Below are 20,577 nucleotides of genomic sequence, written 5' to 3' on the forward strand. Positions count from 1 at the left end.
AACCAGGTCCTGGGACACAATACTTGGGGGCACATTGCTTAACTATCCTGTGAGGAGCCAGTACCTAACTGGACACTGGATAACCTTTGCCACCCAATGCTAACAGGAGGAGGGAGCTTACAGAAAAGGAGCTCATGTCTTCCTGCCAACTTCCCATAAGTGGGTTTAAGGTTATAACCTTTCTGCCAAGATGACTTGAAACAGAACAGATTTCAAATGCACATAATTTTAATACTATGGTTGAAATAAAATGAAATTTGAGTTCCCATTTTATTTATAGAAAAAAGCACTAGTCCAGTACTGGTGCCAGCTAAAGACTAACCAAGGACATGTGACAATAATCCAGTGGCATAGGTGGGGCAGGCTCAAAGGCCTATCTACCACTGATAAATTTTTGATGAAGCTCAGCACTATCAAATATGCCCTTAATTACTAAGTTCAAATACTAATTATACTTATTGTTATCAACATGAGCTACAGGGAAATGAGTGAAAAAACTTCAAGTTTTCTGAGCCAATGAAAAAGCAGATGCTCCCTGAGTGACCAAATGCCCATCCACCCAGTATCCTATGATCACCTACCGATAGGATGTCCTAGCCAAAGCATGCACCGATAAGGCTGGTTGCATGCTATCCACCCCTCTACTCCAAACCTATAAATCTGTTCTGATTCACAGGCTCTGAGTCCTTCCAGAAAATACCCTGGGAATCATTTCAAATATGAATGTGTGACTACCTTGTATGAACAGGTCTCAGACCCAATGTGAGAGCAGCCAGAGTAAAGACTAAGTACAACTGTTCAAAAGAATTCAAGAGGGTAATTCCAGCACTCAGGAGGCAGAGGCAGGTGGATCTCTATGAGTTTGAGGCCAGCCTGGTCTACATAGTGAGTTCCAGATAGTCAGGGCTATTAGAGAAACCCTATATTGAAAAACCAAAAGAGATTCAAGAGGGAGAGCTGAATTTCAGACACTTTTATCCACTCAGACAATCCCTAGGAAGGAAGTCTCTTCCAGCAAGACAGGACCACTGCCCAGCACCACTCCATCTGAGACAAAACCTCAGGTACACTGTGATCCATGCTTGCTGATACTACAAACCTATTACAAGCCAGTTAAAACTAGAGACCTGATGGGAGCATGCCTATAATCCCACTACTCTTGAGGCTGACAGCCTGTAAATAATAGTAACATATCATTACCTAGCAGGTTAAAAAAATCAAAAGAAACTAACAAAAAACTAGGGTAATCACTGTTAGATGTCAGTAAAAACACTAAATGAATGCATGCTCTATTACAACAATGCTGTTCAAACTTTCTGCCTACGTATGTGAATTAAATTGTGATAGATACCTAAGACTGACAAAGAATAGCTCCCTTAGCTCTGACCTAGGGAAGGTACTATAAGTATAAGGCATGCTACACAAGTAGCCATACTATCATATCAGTCAAACAGGCTGGAGGCTAGCCAGTCAGTCCTACGTGGTCTTCCATCCATACACATGCCCTGCCTCTCCATCTCTCAGGGTAGAGTCTGTCTCTCTTCAACACTTGAAGGCAAGAACTCTACAGCCACTCACTCCTTATCACTGGAACTTCCCTAAAACTAAGACTGCAGCATCTGAGAAGCAAGCCAGCAATTACTGCCAGCTATGACTAAGGCCTTCATAGACTCTGCTTACAGTAGTCTTGGCTGCATGGGTCACTATGGGAAACCAGGGGCCTCCAGCTGATTGAGTCAAGAGAAACATCACTGTTATCACTTTAAGATGCAGTTTGGGAATGGTTTGTTATACCAATGCTCTTGGGAAGTAAGCTTTTCCCACATGAAAGTACTCCAGCCAACATACCCTGTGACTCTTCTCTTAAGCAGACTCAGGACATTGTGTAGGAAAGGAGCATTTACCTCTGCCCAGATCTGCACATGACACAAGTCACGGGAGACCAGTTGAAGATTGGTTATCTGGGGTCACTTGTGTTGCTCTGGCTGGGGCCCACCTGGATAAGTATCAACCAATTTTGTCCTCCACAGTAGTGACTGGGCCTTTTTGAGAGGGAGCCCTAGGTTAGCAGGGTAAAGCAGCTGCTCCAAGATTTCTTGCAGAATGCTAAGGCTTCAAGTCGCCACCTTCTCATCTCACAATATAAACACACGAGTTAAGCGAGAGTCCCAAGGGCCTAAGACCTGCAAGACAGCCTTGAATGGAGGGAGGAAGCCAGAGTATAGGAAGGCTCAAGATTGAACATGCTGTCTCTACAATGTGATAACTTCTATTTTCTAAACACTGGCATTGGTTCCTTAGAAAACCTCTCCTAGTACCCATGCCATGTAGAGAAAATGAGCTACTTCTTAGACTTACAAACTCAGCTCTTTGATTTTCTCACATGGAAAAGGAGGACATTCTGGCTGCTCATGGACAGACTGCCCTTAAGCAATTCAACTCTTTTCATCCTTGGTGCTTACATTTCCCTTAAGATTTATTTTGGTTTCTCCCTACGATTCTGATTTTTTTCTTTTTTCTTTAAAATATACTACAGGGAGACAATCAACAAAAACGTTTCATAAGTCTTGATTGTCTTGATTGTTGAAATATATATTATTTTTAAATATGTATTATTTTCATAATCTTTCAAAATCAACTACAAGTAAGATTAAAATAGGGCTGAGAAGACAGCTCAGTCAGTAAAATGGTTATCATGCAAGCATGAGGACCTGAAATTGATTCCTATGTCCCCCACAAAAACTAAACCAAACCAACAAAAGAATAACCAAGGAGGGGGGACATTTGATTCCTATATACCATATCAAAAAAACAAACCAACAAAAAAAATAACCAAGGGGCGGGGCGGGGGCGTGGGGAGCGGGTATGCTTGGTCCTGCCCCAACTGAACATGCCAGGCACTGTTGACTCCTCATTCTGATGGGGCAGGGGTCGGTTGGGGGAGGTTGGGGTGGGTTGTAGAAAGGTAGGAGGAATGGGAGGAAGGGAGGGAGGGAGAACTGTGGTTGGCATGTAAAAACCAATTAAAAAAAAATAAATTAAGCCGAGTGGTGGTGGCGCACGCCTTTAATCTCAGCACTCGGGAGGCAGAGCCAGGTAGATCTCTGTGAGTTCGAGGCCAGCCTGGTCTACAGAGTGAAATCCAGGACAGGCACCAAAACTACACAGAGAAACCCTGTCTGAAAAAACAATAAATAAACAAACAAATTAATTAATTAATTAACTAAAAACAAAACAAAACAAAACAGGCATAGTGGCACCCACTTACAGTCCCAGCATTGGAGAGGTAGAGACAGGAGAATACCTGGGGCTCACTGGCCCCAGCCCAGCCTGCTTAATGAGCCTCAGGACAGTAAGAAACCCTATCTCAAAACACAAAGTAGATGGCTCCTGAGGACAACACCTGGGCCCACTTCCAACTTCCACATGTATTCCCACATGTACATGTCTACATATACAGACATACAAGAGTAATATAGGTAAAAAAATAAATAAATAAACTGAGACTGGGGGCTAGGGAAAGAGCTCAGTGGTACAGTGCTTGCCTATATACATAAGGTACAAGGCTAAATCTTTAACACTGCAAAATGAAGGGGAAGAGCATGGACCTCAGTGACAGAGTGCATACTTAGTCAATTCCCAGCACCTTGTAAATAAAAATAAATCATAAATTAAGAAAATAAAAAATCGCCGGGCGGTGGTGGCGCACGCCTTTAATCCCAGCACTTGGGAGGCAGAGCCAGGCGGATCTCTGTGAGTTCGAGGCCGGTCTGGGCTACCAAGTGAGTTCCAGGAAAGGCGCAAAGCTATACAGAGAAACCCTGTCTCGAAAAAAAACCCAAAAAAAAAAAAAAAAAAAAATCTTCAGGGGTCGGAGATGGTTTAGCAGATAAAATGTTTGCAGTGCAAACATGAAGTCTTGAGTTCAGATCCCCAGTACCCATTTAAAACCTGGGTGTAGTGGCACATGCCTAGAATCCCTGAACCGGGAGGAAGTGGGCTTGAGACAGGCACACCCAGAGTTCGCTAGTCACCAGTCTGTACAATCAGTAAGCTCTGAATTTAGTTTGAGACCCTGTTTCAAAACATAAGGTGGGCAGCAACAGAGGAAGATCCCAATATTGATCTCTGGCCCACACATATACAGAAGTAGGCTGCTCTCTATGTGTTTGAGACCAGTTTGCTCTATATAGCCAGTTCTAGGTCAACTGGGGCTATATAATGAAACCCTGTCTAAAAATATTAATTAACCTCTAAAATAGTACCAAAGTAGTGCCCTGCAGACTGTTCAGCATAGCTGTTCTCCCTTTCAGAAGAGCACAGCAGGAAGCCCCCATACCATGCATAATAAACACAGTGATTATAAAACTAACCCATAGGTCCCGGCCCTGAGAACCCTAAGGCAGCACAGAAATGGGCAAATGGATAGAAATGGTCCTATTTTTCTAAATGCAGTCAAAGCAGTTGTCACTACCATGGAGTGAAAAGATAAATGTAGACTATGCTTATGACTTGTATCTTTCCTCTCCTGACTGGTTCACTCACAGAAAATAAGAAAATTTTGTTTTATGAGCATGGAAGGAAGGGCAGGGCAGAAAAGACAACAAGGCAAGTGAAATGATAGCCCTCCACCTAGTTTCTGAATGCAATGTCCCTCACTCCAGCAGCAGCCACCTGGAACCACAGTTCTTACTATACTTTAGGAATGGGCAAGCAAAAGACACAAGAAAACAGCAAATAAAAAATGGGTATCAAGCCGGGCGGTGGTGGTGCACGCCTTTAATCCCAGCACTTGGGAGGCAGAGCCAGGCGGATCTCTGTGAGTTCGAGGCCAGCCTGGGCTACCAAGTGAGTCCCAGGAAAGGCGCAAAGCTACACAGAGAAACCCTGTCTCGAAAAACCAAAAAAAAAAAAAAAAAAAAAAATGGGTATCAAGATGGGTGGTGGTAGCACACAGCTTTAATCCCAGCACTTGGGAGGCAGAGGCAGGTGGGTCTATGTGAGTTTGAGGCCAGCCTGGTCTACAAAGCAAGTTCCAGGACAGCCAGAGCTGGTACAGAGAAAGAAAAAACAGAGAGAGAGAGAGAGAGAGAGAGAGAGAGAGAGAGAGAGAGAGAGAGAGAGAGAGAGAGAGAGAGATATTGAGATTGACTAACAAAATCAGAAAGAAGGAAGGCTTAGGGAATTGGAGAGATGTCAAGCAAGACAGGAAAAGGGATAGAGTACTGCAATTCCTGAGCTGTGGGAAAGCTCATTGGCCAGGCAGGCAGAAAACGGAAGCAGGACTAATGATCAGCATCTTCAAGATAGGTGTTGGAGCACTACGGGGAAGAAGGGCCAGCTCCTTCTATCTCAAACCTAGATTTATCTCAAGCCAGGCCAGAACCTGGTAGCTGCACCAGAAAGAACTAGACACCATACTATACCTGGAGCTTGGGTACTGTCTCTGCTGAATAAAACAAGACCAGTTTCAAGATTGACAGGGGCTTAGCAGTTCTCAACTACTTGTTTCTTTTTTTTTTTCCAGAGTTGAGGACCAAACCCAGAGCCTTCAAGTGCTCTACCACTGAGCCAAATCCTCAACCCCATACCTGCTTCTTTTAAACATTAACAAAGACTATTGAAATCACACATGTGTGCCATCATGCTTGGCTAGTTTTGACTGTTTTTAAAACAAAAATGTGGGACTGGAGAGATGGCTCAAAGGTTAGGAGCACTGGCTGCTCTTCCAGAGGTCCTGAGTTCAAATCCCAGCAACCACTTGGTGGTTCACAACCATCTGTAATGAGATCTTGTGCCCTCTCCTGGCCTGCAGGGATACATGCAGGCAGAACACTGTATATATAATAAACAAATTTTAAACAAAAAAAAAAATAAAATAAAATAAAAAAAAACCAAAAATGTGGCTAGGCAGTGGTGGTACATGCCTTTAATCCCAGCAGAGGCAGGAGGATCTCTGTGAGTTCAAGGCCAGCCTGGTCTACATAGTTAAGTTCCAGGACACCTAGACCTACATAATGAGATCCTGTCTAGAACCAAAAAAACAACCAAAAAACAAAACGAAAAAGACAGTTGTTTCATGCATCCCAACCTACAATGTCCTCCAGCTCTCTAGTAGCCAAGGATGACCTTGAATTTCTGACCTTCTTGATACTACCTTCCAAGTACACACTATTATTATTTGCCACCATGCCCAGACTACAAAGTGCTAGGCAAGCACTTTACCAACTGAGCTACACTCCAAGTGTTCTTGTGTATGTGTGTGTGTGTGTGTGTGTATGCAGAGGTTAGAAGTTGACATAGGATATCTTCCTCCATACTTCCTATCTTATTTTTTAAGATGGTCTTAATTCACTAGACTTGGAATTTACCAGTGTGGTTAAACTGGCTGACCAGGCCAGCCCCCAGGATCCTCTGATCCCACCCCAGCACTGGGATTATAGGTGCATGCTGCTGCACGTCTGACTTTTGATGTGGGTGCTGGGGGGGGGGGGGGGGTCTGAACTTAGGTCCTCATGCTTGTACACCAAGCACTTCACTCACTGGGTCATCTCCCCAGTCCTCAAAGCATTTTTAATAAAATGAAGTATTTCTAAAGTTACAGATCCTAACATTCTGTGGGTCATAGGTACCTTTGGAAATCTGACTTAAACTATGGGTCATCTCCCTCAAAAAAATGTATATGTACCGTGTGTGCATAATACAATTTGAAGAGGACTACCTAGCTGTGAAGAAGGCAGGAGAGAGATCAAAGTGCTGTCAGACTACAAGCAGGATTTCTAAAGGACCCAGCCTTTCAATCAGCCTTCCTGCTACCTCTACAGGTAGAAGGAGCAGAGCAATGCCTGACTCTGTAAGAGTAACCCACAGACCCCTGGAAACATATACAGGCAATAAACTCTGCCCCAAGGACCTTCAATCTACATACATCTTCAATTAAAGAACAAAATATCTTGTGTATACCATTCCTCCTCCCAACAGCTTCTCTAAAATAAGCTCATATTGACCCTAAGTCTCTAATCTCACCACCAGCAATCTTTTTTTTTTTTTTTTTTGGTTTTTCGAGACAGGGTTTCTCTGTGTAGCTTTGCGCCTTTCCTGGGACTCACTTGGTAGCCCAGGCTGGCCTCGAACTCACAGAGATCCGCCTGGCTCTGCCTCCCGAGTGCTGGGATTAAAGGCGTGCGCCACCACTGCCCGGCCCACCAGCAATCTTTATGGGAACCTTTCCAGCTCAAGCAGATGGTAGCTGAGTATTCTTGCCCCACCCTAAGGGATAGGTATCATGGCCAACTTTCTTCAATATCCTCTCATCCTAATCATCACATGTTGCTTTCTCTAATAACCATAACCATGTGGGGAAAAGGGAAAAAAAATCTTTTTCAAGGATAACTAGCTATTTATTCATCTGCCTAGGGACCACAAAGCCATCATGTTATTACCTCCCTTCAGTAGCTACGCCATGGCAGTGTATACCCTGCAAGCTCAGGACTAGAAAAGTAAAAGCAAGAGGATCCAGAGTTCAAAGACACCCTGAACAACCTAACATTTCAGGTTAGCCTGAACTACATGGCCAGACCTTGGCTTTAAACACAAAACCAAAATCACCCATGTAGGCTTTTTGCCAAGATGCTAGATTTATATCTCCAGAAGAAAAGAAAAGGAGACAGGGGGGAGAAAGAAAAAGGGAGATATAAGGAAAAAGGAGTGGAAATGAAAGAAAGGGGAGAGTATGGGAAAAGGAAAGAGAAATGAAAAAGAAAGGGAAGGAGAGGGAGAGAAAGAAGAGAAAAGGAGAGAAGGAATGAACAAGAGAGGAGAGCAGGAACAAAGGGATGGATGGAGGGATTGTATACAAACAGCTATGCCATAGCCCAGTGCTGGTCTGGTGGTAACACCATGGTCACCCACAGACCACACAGCCCCGAGTGCAGGTATTCTTCACTGTTCATATTCAAGGTGCTGCTGTCTAGATCAAATCCAACTTAAGTTCTAATATTAGATGAACTTCTTACTCTGATACCTCTGGGCTGTGTTACTCCAGACACAGTTCACACTACTGTTACCAGAAATCTCCAGTGTCCTATGTAATCCAACATACGGGCAATTTTCAAAATGTACTTATTTCTAGGCATTGTGCTTATATACTAGACACACACTAGAGATTTCTGACAAGAAACCACATCTCACATGGAGTAACAGGACTCCCAGATTGCCATAGCAACGGGGGGGAGTACTGAGCAAGTAGCCTTACTGTCAAATAACACTATGGTGACTCAGCCATTATAGGAACTAGTCCATTCTCAGTGCCACCAACACGTAAAGATAAAATTTAATCACAGGCAGAACTCAGATTCTAGAGGTAAGAAATCGGTATCTAGGTGTAAATTCAGTGGGAAAAGAACATGCCTGAGATCCAGGGGGCACAGTTAGATCTCCTAGTCTCAGAGAAGAAAACAATGGAGAAGGGTGTAGAAATCTTGGCACAGATTCAGGAAGAGAAAGGAATCTCTGGTGATTCAGAAGTTAGGTGTTTGAAACCCAGATAAGCTGGAGCAACTTTGGATAGTGAACCTAACCCCAGAGTAACTCAAGGTGCCAAGAAAGGTACAGAAAATCTAAACAACAATCAAGACATTGTATTTAAAAAAAAAGTCAAGACTGTGAAGATACGTAGAAAAGACATTTAAAAAAGGGAAAAATTAAGTTTGCTTAGCAATAAATCCCAGTATAATTTCTGCTAGCAGTGCAGAGGTAAACTTTGTAAATGATGCTGTGTTTTAGAAAGAAAGCTTAGAGATTCCCTGGTTATATTCTCCTCAAAGTCCACAAGGAGATAATGAAGAAGGTTGCCAGGAATCTAAGAGCAGTAACATTTTAAAAGTTTGGGGATGGGGGGGCTGGAGAGATGGCTCAGAGGTTAAGAGCACTGACTGCACTTCCAGAGGTCCTGAGTTCAATTCCCAGCAACCACATGGTGGCTCACAACCATCTGTAATGAGATCTGGTGCCCTCTTCTGTATACATAATGAATAAATAAATTAAAAAAAAAAAAAAAAGTTTGGGGATGAAGCTGGGTGTGGTGGCACACTCCTTGAATCCCAGCACTCAGGAGGCAGAGGCAGGCAGAGCTCTGTGAGTTCGAAGCCAGCCTGGTCTACAAGAGCTAGTTCTAGGACAGCTAGGGCTGTTACACAGAGAAACCCTGTTCTAAAAAAGAAAAAGAAAAAGGAAAAGAAAAAAAAAAGGTTGTGGGTTTTGTTTTTTTTTTTTGCTGCCATAATTTGTACAGTAAATGAAGCATCCTTGACTATGGTCCCTATCAGGTTTGCCACCAGAAACGCTGCCAGTACCTTCAGCATTACTTGTCTCCTTAAAGAAGGCTGTTAGTACGCTCAGATGCCACAGGTACATGAGAGTCATCTGCAAGGTGTCCAGGAACACAGGAGGTCAGAATCAGAAGCAGCAGGTTTAGGGAGGGCCCAGGTTAAGTGAGTCTGCTGATTCAGGCCCACCAGGGGAACCATCACTACCAACATATGGAAAATAAAAGAAGTGAGTGAGGATGAGGTGTGTACATATGAGCAGGTGTATGGGTGGCATGGGATGGGGCTGTTTGATATTTGGCTACTTCACGATATTCATCCAGGGTTTGGGGGGGTGGAGTTTTGGGAGTGAGCAGGCAAAAGTGTAGCCGGCCCTCCGTCCTGCACAATAAACCCCTGAAGTTAAAACAAAACAAACAACTTAGTCACAGGTGAATGGGCACAGGATGCCTTCTTGTGAAGTGACTCTGTGATGGGTGATGGTGCTCTGCATGTTGTAAATGTGTTGCTTCCATTGGTTGACAAATAAAATGCTGACTGGCCAGTAGCCAGGCAGAACGTATAGGCGGGATAAACAGACAAGGAGAATTCTGGGAAGAGGAAGGCTAAGTCAGCAGTCGCCAGCCAGACACAGCAGAAGCAAGATGTGAAGACAGAACTGAGAAAAGGTACCAAGCCATGTGGCTAAACATAAATAAGAATTATGCGTTAATTTAAGTGTAAGAGCTAGTCAATAGTTAGCCTGAGATAATGGCCATGCAGTTATAATTAATATAAGCCTCTGTGTGTTTACTTGGGAGACACAAGTGGGAGAGATTTGTTCTGACCACCGGCAGGCCGAAACATAAGAAAACTTCGGCTACCGCTCTGTGATTCAATAGTGCAAACAGGTCCAATTCACAGTAAAGGTAACATCTTGGCTGAGCATGGCCTCCATGAAGATGGTAAACATCATGGCTGTGCCACTTCCTTCCATTCTCCCAAATATGTACAGATGAGAAGCTGTGGAATAAAACTCTTACCATCACACCACACTGCAACCATTGCATCAGGCTGGCTTCCTTATCCCAAAACTAAGAAATGACCGTAGAAACCTATAACAGTCATAGGCCACAAACAGAGCAGCAAACCAATTCTGACACTACTAAGATGCCTGGGCTAGCCAGGGGAGGTGGATACATTGTGATAGTTTTGGGATTCTCCAATAAAACATAGCACATCTCCACATCATCTGAACAAGTCACCCTCAGAAAGGGTTCAGGCAACAATGAAGAAAAGGGTCTAAGAAGAAAGCGCCCATGTAGATGATACACAGAAATCAAAGCCAGGAGAAAAATAGAACAAGGATCTAAACGGCTGTTTATATAGAAATTACACGTGATGAATTGAAATGTCACAAATGCATGTGTTCTCTCAGAGCAGTCAGGACGGAAGAGCATCTCGAGGTCCCATTCTTTCTCACAGACTTCTTTAGAGGCTTCCTTCTAAAGCAACAGCTGGGGAGATCGCGGAGAGCCAGTCTTGTGCTTCCTCACATGTTCGCAGGACCACACTTGTATTTCCTCATATCCTTGAAGGCTACACACGCTTCCTTGTGTGCTCAGGGTATTGAGCTTATTGCTGGATATCCCTCAAGAAGACTGTTTTCCATTGAGGCCACACTGAGTCTGATGCAGCTGACATGGTAGATGGAGCCAGGGTCCAGTTGCCTGCCTGCCCACTGACTCTTCTGGATACACTCACTTACCTGGCAGTCAGTGAGCACCTGACCAACATATACAGCACAGGAACTACCCTGTGAGCCTTACCTTATGTACACTTTTGGGATTCTCCAACCAGGCACAGTACATTTCCTCCACATAGTTCGAACTAGTCCCACTAAGAAATGGTTCAGCAGCTACAGGTGCAGAATAGCACCGAATCTGTTGAAACGTCCTAATTGCTGCTGGTTTGTTTTGTGAAAATGTCTTAACAGTCTGGGAGGCCGTCAATGGCCTCAACTTAGCAGCACAAGTCCTTAAATGAAACATTTTGTCCTGAAGCCTTCCACAAGTACCTGTTTAAAAGACAAAAAATAGAGAAGTTTTAAGAGAAAATTAAGGACATAAAACTTGCCCAGCTGTTCAGGAAAAAGATTCTAGTTTGAAAGGTATTCACAACAGCCAACGACTTGCTCAGTGCCTAGTCTACATGCTCGAAAGCCAACAGAGCATGACTGTCAAACTGGCACACTCACATCCCCTACGATGCCTGGATTAGCCCGAAGGGAGGTAGGCACAGGGTTGCAGACTTTACTATCTGACTTAGGATCTTTACATTTATATACTGTCTGAAATAACTGTAAGAAATGACAAGGATTGGTTAAGGATTAACATTAATTGCAAAATGGTATTTTCTAATGTATCCAGAAATCATCAAGTATTCTCTGTGCTCTTAGTATTCTGGGGAAGTAGAGGAAATTGACTTTGCTTATCCTCAAGTAAGTTACCCCTTGAGCAATAAATATAAAATGCTACAGAAAGCTTTACTTCAACAGAACCAAAACTAGACAGCTTCAAACCCTCCTCAAAATAACTCATCAAAAAGTTGCCCTTCTGGCTGTGGCTGCTCTTCCAGAGGACCTGGGCTCAATTCCCAGCACCCACATGGCAGCTCACAACTGTCTGTAACTTCAGTTCCAGGGACTCCCAACACCCTTATAGATGTACATGCAAGCAAAATACCAATGAACATAAAATAAAAAAATAAATTTTAAAATAGAGTTGCTCTTCAGCAGATGGCACAACAGACCCTGCCTCTACCAGGATACCTGTTTGTTATTCATACTGAGATGTACATTCCAATTAGCTGAGAATAGCCTGTCCTTCAGTTTTCTCTTATATATGTGGTAAGAAAACTGTTGGCAGGTATTAAGACACAATTCCAGGGGCTTTTCCTAATACATTAAGAACAACACATTAGGGCTGGAGAGATGGCTCAGCAATTCACTTGTGGTTCTTGTAGAGGACCCAGGTTTGATTCTCAGTATTGATATGGTAGCACAAAACAGTCTGTAACTCCAGTTCCAGGGGATCTTATGCCCTCTTCTGATCTCCACAGCACTAGGCATGCACATAGAACACATGTATGTGCAGACAAAACATACACATACATAAAATCTTTTTCAAAAATCTAAAAAAAGAAAAAGAAAAAGAAGACACCAGTGAGGAGTGGTAGCAAATGCCTTTATTCTCAGTATCAGGAGGCAGAAGAAGGTAGGTGGATCTCACTGAGTTCCAGGTCATCTCGGTCTACATGAGACTCTACTGCCACAAAAAAAAAAAAAGAAAAAGAAAAAAAAAAAAAAAGAAAAAAAAAAAAAGAGGTGAAACCCTTTACACACTATATATAAAATTCAAAATAGATCAAAGTCTTAACTGTACGAGCTAAAACTGGAGCTGGAGAGTTGGCTCGATGATTAAGAGAGTTTTTACAGCTCCTTCAGAAGATTCAGGTTTGATTCCCAACACCCACAGGGCAGCTTACAGCCACCTGGAACTCCAGATCCAGGGAATCTGACATCCTCTCTGGCCTCCACAGGCACCAGGCATATACATGGCATAAACACACACAGAAAAATTTTAAAGAGAGAGAAGAAACCTATGTATTTTGAAAAAACAAGATGCAAAAAGAAACAGTGGCCTAAGCTCAAAGACACAGTGCTTGTCTAGAATAGGCAAGGCCTTGGACTAGAAATCAACCTAAAAGAAGAAAAATGAATGAAAAGAACAGAAACAAGAAAAAATTATTTTTAAGTATTAAATTCATGACCTTAGGAAAGACATACTTAAATATTAGATATCTGTGATAATTAGATATCACAGATTATTAGATGTCTGGAACAGGAGTTACAGACATACATACAGGCAAAACACCAATGTACATAAAACACAAATAAATAAATAATTTTTAAAAAGAGGTACTGCATAATGATGCACCTCTTTTTAAAAATTATTTTAAATATTTAGAGGTTTCTGCCTCAGCACTCTGGAGGCTGAGGCAGAAACCTCTAAATATTAAGACACACATAGATATATAGTATATGTTTGGTATATATACTTATATAGTCAATGCAATATATTAATTATAAATATGTATACATATAGGTAGGCCCAAGGTCAATCTCTGGTGTCATTCCTCAAGTGCTACCTTCCTTTCTGGAGACAAGGTAGCTCAATCACCTAGAACTTGTCAAATAAGCTGGGCTTGCTGGCCAGGGAGCCCCAGGGATCCACCCACTTCTGCCTCCCTAGTCCTAGGATTACCAGCATGTACTACCACACCCAAGTCCTCATGCCTGCACAGTAAGCACTTCACTGGTAGTGGCACAGGTATCAATGACACCCACTTGCCATGTAAGCATTACTTACTAGACCTGACCTGTTCAGTATCTTTGAACCAAAGAGTAGAGACCGTAATTACTCTTGTCTCTCTTGTTTTTGTAATTATACTACAAACATTAAAGCACTTTGTAAACTATTTCTATGACTAAAGAATTATAACTTACAAGTAAGCCAACTTACAATTCTAACTTATAAGAAGCCAACAGCGATGTCTGAGAAATTCAAGGTCCCAAGATAAGTAAACATCAGCCCCCTTGGTATGGCAAGGACTCTAACTTGTGCAACATTAGTAGAGTATCTCCATTATTTGGCACACCAGCCTACTTAGCACTAACTGCATGCAGGCTCTCGTCGGACCACTGAGCGAGTTTCTATACCTGAGTCTGAAGACAGCTATGCTCTTTCTCTAGCTGTGGCTCTGCAGCACCAGAGGTGCCCAAGAATGCAGAGGTCTAAGCAGGCAGACTGGTGAGGGCAGAAGTGAGGCACTTTTAAGAGGTGTTGCATTATGACACATACCTATAACCCCAGCACTCTGGAGGCTGAGGGAGGTGCATCTAGATTTCCAGGTCAGCCTAAGTTACTTAGACCCTATCTCAAAGAGAACAATGATATATTCTTTTCTTTCCTTTACTTTTTTTCTTTTTCGAGACAGGATTTCTCTGTGTAATAGTCCTGGCTGTCCTGGAACTGTTTGTAGACCAGGCTGGCCTCGAACTCACAGAGATCCGCCTGCCTCTGCCTCCCAAATGCTGGGATTAAAGGCGTGCGCCACCACCGCCAGGCTCAATGATATGTTCTTAAAGAGTGAAAATTATGACATCTTCCTAGAAAGCATATAATCTGACAACATTTTATTAAAGCACAAACAGAATTTCTGTTTCCTGCTAAACTCAGCCCCAAACATAAACGTTAAATTTAAAACACGTCTCCAAAAGGTGGACAAAGAAAGCAAACTGACTTGAACTTTGAATCCTGGAACGTGAAGAGACACAGACAGACCACTGACAAGCACCGTTCTTGCCACATGTTCCAGATTAATTAATAGAGAAGCTCTAAGAAATACCAACAGGTAGTAGGGCGGTGGTGTCAAACGTCTTTAATCCCAGCACTCAAGAGGTAGAGGCAGGCATATCTCTCTGAGTTTGAGGCCAGCCTGGTCTACATAACCAGTTCCAGGATAGTCAGAGCTGTTACACAGAGAAATCTTGTCTAGAGAGAGAAATCCCAACAGGTGGAGGAGATAAAAGAAGGCACAAAGCCCGTGCTCTTAAGCCAAAGGATAGTGACAGGTGCAGCAAGATGAAAAATTTAAACAATTTTCCTACTGCAGTCAAACACCAGAGAAAACACCATAGTTCCAACCTCAGTGATGTCAAAATACAAATCAGGAACTTTATCTCCACTTTACTCCAACAACAACCAGTTGGGGGCCTGATTCTAGCAATAATGAGGGCCCACTCCTCATACTGGGTGGGGGACTCATAACTACAGTAGTAATAAGTTTTTCTTAGACTTGAGGCAGCATTCTCTGCCATTTAACAGACAAAAAGAGCCTGCTCTACTTTGATTAGACATGGAAGAGTCAGGAGTCAGGTATGGTGGTGCATGCCTTTTATCCTAGCACTGGGAAGCAGAGGCAAGAGGATCTCTATGAATTCCTGCCTCAAAAATGAATGAATGAATGAATGAATGAATGAATGAGATATGGGCCAGCCAGAGATACACAGTGAGACCCTGCGTTGAAAATAAGTAAATAGGGTCTGGAGAGATGGCTCAGAGGTTAAGAGCACTGACTGCTCTTCAAGAGGTCCTGAGTTCAATTCCCAGCACCCACATGGTGGCTCACAACCATCTGTAATGAGATCTGGTGCTCTCTTCTGTGTACAAAATAAATAAATATTAAAAAAAAAAAAGAAAATATGTAAATAGATGAGATCAATTCTCATAACTTCTCAACTTACACTAACACCAATACATCACAGCTGTTAAGACTACCAGATAGGGTCAGGTACAGTAATGCACACCTTTAATCCTGGCACTCAGGAGAGGCAGACAGATATGAGTTCAAGGCCAGCCTGGTCTACAAAGTGACTTCTAGAACAGCCAGGGCTACACAGAGAAACCCTGTCTCAAAAAAACAAAACAACCAAAAAAATTCCCTAAATTGGTAAAAGGCTTAACCATACAGATTTGTGGTGATATTGTGTTCCCCAATATATTGTGCACCTTAATAAACTTATCTGGGGTCAGAAAACAGAACAGTTGCTAGATAGACATAGAGGCCAGAAAATGGTGGCACACACACTTTTTTTTTCTTTTTTTACATTTTATAAAATCTTTTTTATTTTTATTTTTTTATTTTAGCCTAATGCCGTTTATTGAAGGAAGGAGGAGGTCTTAAATACAGGCTTACAGCACAACCCCCAGAGGGCAGAAGTTCACTACAGATGTTTTACAATCTTGCATCCAAGCTGTTAACGCCCATTATGCAGGATACACAGACAAGGAACTTCCCTTAAGCATTCAGGAGAGTGGAACCCAGCAGGGAATTAGCATAGGGAGGATATCAAGGGCAAGGTCAGTAAGCAAGGCAACAGTTACCCAAAACGGGGGCCAGGACCCTACAAGGTCCTAGCATTCCAAAGGCAGAGAGATCTGTCTGGATCTCTGTGAGTTCAAAGCCACACTGGAAACAGCCAGGCACGGTGACACACGCCTTTAATCCCAGGAAGTGATGGCAGGAAGCAGAAAGGTATATAAGGGTGAAAACCAGGAACTAGAGCCTGTTAAGCTTTTAGGCTTTTGAGCAGCAGTTCAGCAGAGATCCATTCGGATGAGGACACAGAGGCTTCCAGTTTGAGGAAACAGGATCAGCTCAGAAGTTGGCCAGGTGAGGTTAGCTGTGGCCTGTCCTCTCTCTCTGATCTTTCAGCATTCACCCCAATACCTGGCTCCAGGTTTGTTTTTATTAATAAGACCCTTTAAGATTCGTGCTACATAGATTCAAGAAGATAAGCAGACCCTAAAGCCAAACATTACAGACACATCATAAACTTAGGAAAACCTTGCCAGGCAGTGGTTGTGCATGCCCTTAATCCCAGCACTTGGGAGACAGAGCCAGGTGGATTTGTGAGTTCGAGGCCAGCCTAGTCTACAGAGTGAGATCCAGGACAGGCATCAAAACTACATTGAGAAACCCTGCCTCAAAAAAAACAAAAAAAAACAAAACAAAAAAACAAAAAAACCCTCATGAAAACCTTGTGAATAGTTACAGTAATGCATTATGACCAAGAAAATAAAATTAAAGAAAAAGCCTGGGAAGATTGCTTAAGTGGGTGAGAGTGCTCTAAAAGCATGAAGGTGTGAGTTCAAATCCCTAGAACCTATTTAAAAAGACGTGCATCTGTAAAGCCAGTGCAATGGGAGGCAGAGACAAGAAGACTGCTGTGGGAGGCAGAGAGGAGGACCGCTGGGGTTCGCTAATTCTCAGTCGAGCTCCAGGTTCAGAAAGAGATCTTGTCTCAAGGAATAGAAAAACTTAAATAACCTAATTCTCATCAGAAGCTGGAAGGCCAGGAAAAACTGACAGTTTTCAAAACTAAAGGAACAGAACTGTCAATCTGAAATCACCCAACAAGAGCTGCCAAGAAGGCTCATCACTTTGGTAAAGGCACTTGCTGCCAAGTATGACAACCCAAATTGGATCTCCAGGATCCATACAGTGGGAAAGAGAAGTGACTCTCTAAAGTTGTCCTCTGACCTACACACACACACAGTGCCAGGAACAGTGAGGCATGCCTGCAAACCCCAGCATTTAGAAGGCTGAGGCAAGAGGATAACCATGGGTTCAAGGCGAGCCTTGGCTGTATGTATGCTAGAGTAACCCAAAGGAAGTCAGCATGGAGAAATCAAACTAGAATAAGCAAAATGGAAGACTTAAATTTTAGCATATCACTATAAATCCTAGCACAGCAGGAGAAGCCCAATAGGCAGGTGGGTATATGCTTATTGACAAGAATATTACTTCAAAGATAATAACACTGAATGTAAAATTGAAAACACATATTTCATGCCAGACGGTGGTGGTGCACGTCTTTAATCCTAGCACTTGGGAAGCAGAGGCAGGCAGATCTATGTGAGTTCGAGGCTAGACTGGTCTACAAATCGAGTTCCAGGACAGCCAGGGCTACAGAGAAACCGTGTATTGAAAAACCAAAAAGTTAAGAACCCACATATTTCCAAGAATGGCCCTATTATTATCTAATAAAGCAGAGAGCCAAGAAAAGGCAGGTACCAGAGACTGAGAGAGACACAGAATAATGAAAAGGCCAATCTACAAAAAAGATAAGCAAACCTAAATGTGTACATACCAGGGAAAAAAGGGGGCCTGCAAGACGGATTGGTGCCACCAAACCTGATACCTAAATTCAATCCTCAGGACACACATGGGGAAAGGAGAAAAACGACTCTCCCAAGTTGTCCTATGACACCTACACAAGCGCTGTCACATGTGTATGTTCCCCTACAAATAAATACATGTAACTTTTTAAATTAAAAAAACCTGCATAATATGTAATGCAAAGTGCCAAAAATAGAAAAAGAGAAAAAGACAATTATAGTCTCACTCATCCTAATGCCAGCTAATAAGGGATCTACCCGGGGCCACATCAAGGGCAGGACTAACAAGACCAGGCAAACAAGGGAACTCCGACAGTGTCCTCTGTTCAATGTCATAGCACAGGATGCACAGACACAAGTCGGGCCTGTAAGGGTCACGAAATCCACAGAAAAATCTGAAAAAAAAAAATTACTTCTGTTTTCAGTTACTTGCTTCTACTTAGAGGTCAAGAAGCTGAGCTGCACAGTAGAATTAGCTTCGCTATGTATAGGTAACACCTCTGACGAACGATCATCAGATCTAAACGGTTTTCATGTACTCTGAGGCCTCAATCGGGGAAAACTGGTTGACACCACTGACCCCACTTGGGCCCATAGAGGTGTTCCTTGAGTGACCTTTTGACGTCAAGGGTCTAAAACTCCACCCTCCAATGATAACGCCGCCATTTTCTGATCCTGCAGAGCGAGTCAGGAAGTGGGGTTACGCATGCGCACCACACCTTTTCGCTCATTACCTTTAATTCCCTTTCTGCACACCTCGCCCTGCTCCTTCACCCTGTCGCTACTCCTCTGCCCTACCCTCGGGTGTCCTGTCTTAACACTTGTGTCCGCCACGTGGGTACTCTTCCCGAACTTGTCATGTCGGCGACTGGCACACTGCTCGGTGGGGTAACTCAAGCGAGGGCACGGCAGCCGGCTTGCCAGCCACTCGGCGGATTAACTCACGTCTGTCACACACTCTCGCGAGGAAAGCGGTGCGTGGACGGTGTTTCTAGGGAAACGAGTGTCACCTTGGCCCGCTGCCTGTTTTACCTCATACCGGCAAGTGGGGCTGCCGCAGGCACCAAGGTCAGCGCTGTGACCGGGCGCGGCGAACACAAGGACGGCGGCCTGCTGGGGCCAAAGCACGCGGGACAAAAGAACGCGCGCGGGCCGGAGGAAGCCACCGGGCCACGTGACGGGCCGCGACCTTGGGGCTCTCCCGGGCCGCCGAGCCACCGACACCCTAGCCCGCCGCCTCCGAGGCTCAACCACCAGAGCCAATAGCGCTCGGCCCCGCGACCCCCGGCGCGCGTCCGCGTCCGCCAATCTCCGCCCGCCAGGCGGACCCTACCGCTCCATTGGCTATGACGCCTGTCCGTCAGGCCTCGTCCCCCGCCCACCATCGCCGCCCTCCGTCAGCCCGGCTCGGTCCGGCTTCACGCCCGTCACTCAGGTGCCCGGGCTGCAAGGGCGTGTGGGCCTCACCCTCGGCCGCAAGCTCCGGCTGTCAAGCGCCGAGCCTCCCAGCACTGGACTGAGCCCGTCTGCCGCGCAAGGTTACCTGTCTCCCGTTCTGCTCCACCCGAGTGAGGCGCCGACACCCCACTCCGGGCTCCAAACTCTCGGCCCCGCCCCGGCGTGTGGCGTCAGCGCGTAGCCCGGCCCCAGAGGCGCGGCCTGGGTTGTGGGCGTGTCGTGACGTCACAGGCCCTTGGGCTTCGCTCCAACGCGGAGCTTGCAGCTGGCCCAAGTCGGCCTGTTGCTCGCCGCGCTTCCACTGTCATTAGTGGTTATGAGACGTGAGACGCTTCCAAAGCCTACTTAAGACCGTAGTAAATTCAGGGCGTGTGGTGCGCTCTGGCATTTGCGGCGTTTGGCAGGAGCGTCGCGACTTGGAGGCCCACTGGCTTTGTATCCAAAACAAGCTGCGTTAAATAATAGTTGGGTTGGTGAAATTTATCACTGCATAAAATAATTTGAATAACAAGATCTACATTTTTTTAAAAAAGTAGTTCAGGTTTTTAAACTATTTTTTTTTTTTTGAGTGCTCTATCTGCATGTACAACTTTATGCCAGAAGAGGGAATCAGATCCCACTGTAGATGCTTAAGCCACCATGTGGATGTTGGGAATTAAACTCAGGACCTCTGGAAGAGCAAGCAGTGATCTTCATTGCTAGGCCATCTCTCCAGCCCAAGATCTACATTTTTGCACACTTGTTTTGCAGCAGTCTTTGTGAAGAGTAGTTAGTGAGCCCTATTGTGTATAGCAAGCAACCTGTTATTTGGGTGTTCCTACCTGCTTTCTGACAGGAAGCTGTGCTAGGATCACCCTGGGTTGTCCTGTCTCCAGAACCAGCTATAAACAGACAAAATACCACTAGATAATGTCACATTCCACTGGTCATGAAATTCTCCCAGTGTAAAAAATGTTCAGCCAGCTTTGGAGGTACACACATGTAATCCTAGAACTGGGAAGACTGATCAA

The 20,577-nt window shown here is 44.2% G+C and overlaps 1 protein-coding gene across 7 annotated transcripts in view; it reads right to left on the bottom strand.

Annotated features, from left to right (window-relative positions):
- Ogdh (oxoglutarate dehydrogenase) overlaps positions 1–19,779 on the bottom strand; it is a 75,576-nt gene extending 55,797 nt beyond the window's left edge. For 2 of the 7 annotated variants that reach the window (XM_059275483.1, XM_059275490.1), the window contains exons 1-2: positions 19,653–19,779; positions 11,135–11,382 (exon numbers count right to left, since the gene is read on the bottom strand). In XM_059275483.1, coding sequence (XP_059131466.1) covers positions 11,135–11,356 — 222 coding nt within the window. In that variant the 5' untranslated portion in view covers positions 11,357–11,382; positions 19,653–19,779. The other 5 variants (XM_059275485.1, XM_059275489.1, XM_059275486.1 and 2 more) reach the window with 5 other exon arrangements.
- Between the last annotated feature and the right edge of the window lie 798 nt (positions 19,780–20,577).

Source organism: Peromyscus eremicus, chromosome 10 (assembly GCF_949786415.1).
Source record: "Peromyscus eremicus chromosome 10, PerEre_H2_v1, whole genome shotgun sequence".
Classification (NCBI taxonomy): domain Eukaryota; kingdom Metazoa; phylum Chordata; class Mammalia; order Rodentia; family Cricetidae; genus Peromyscus; species Peromyscus eremicus.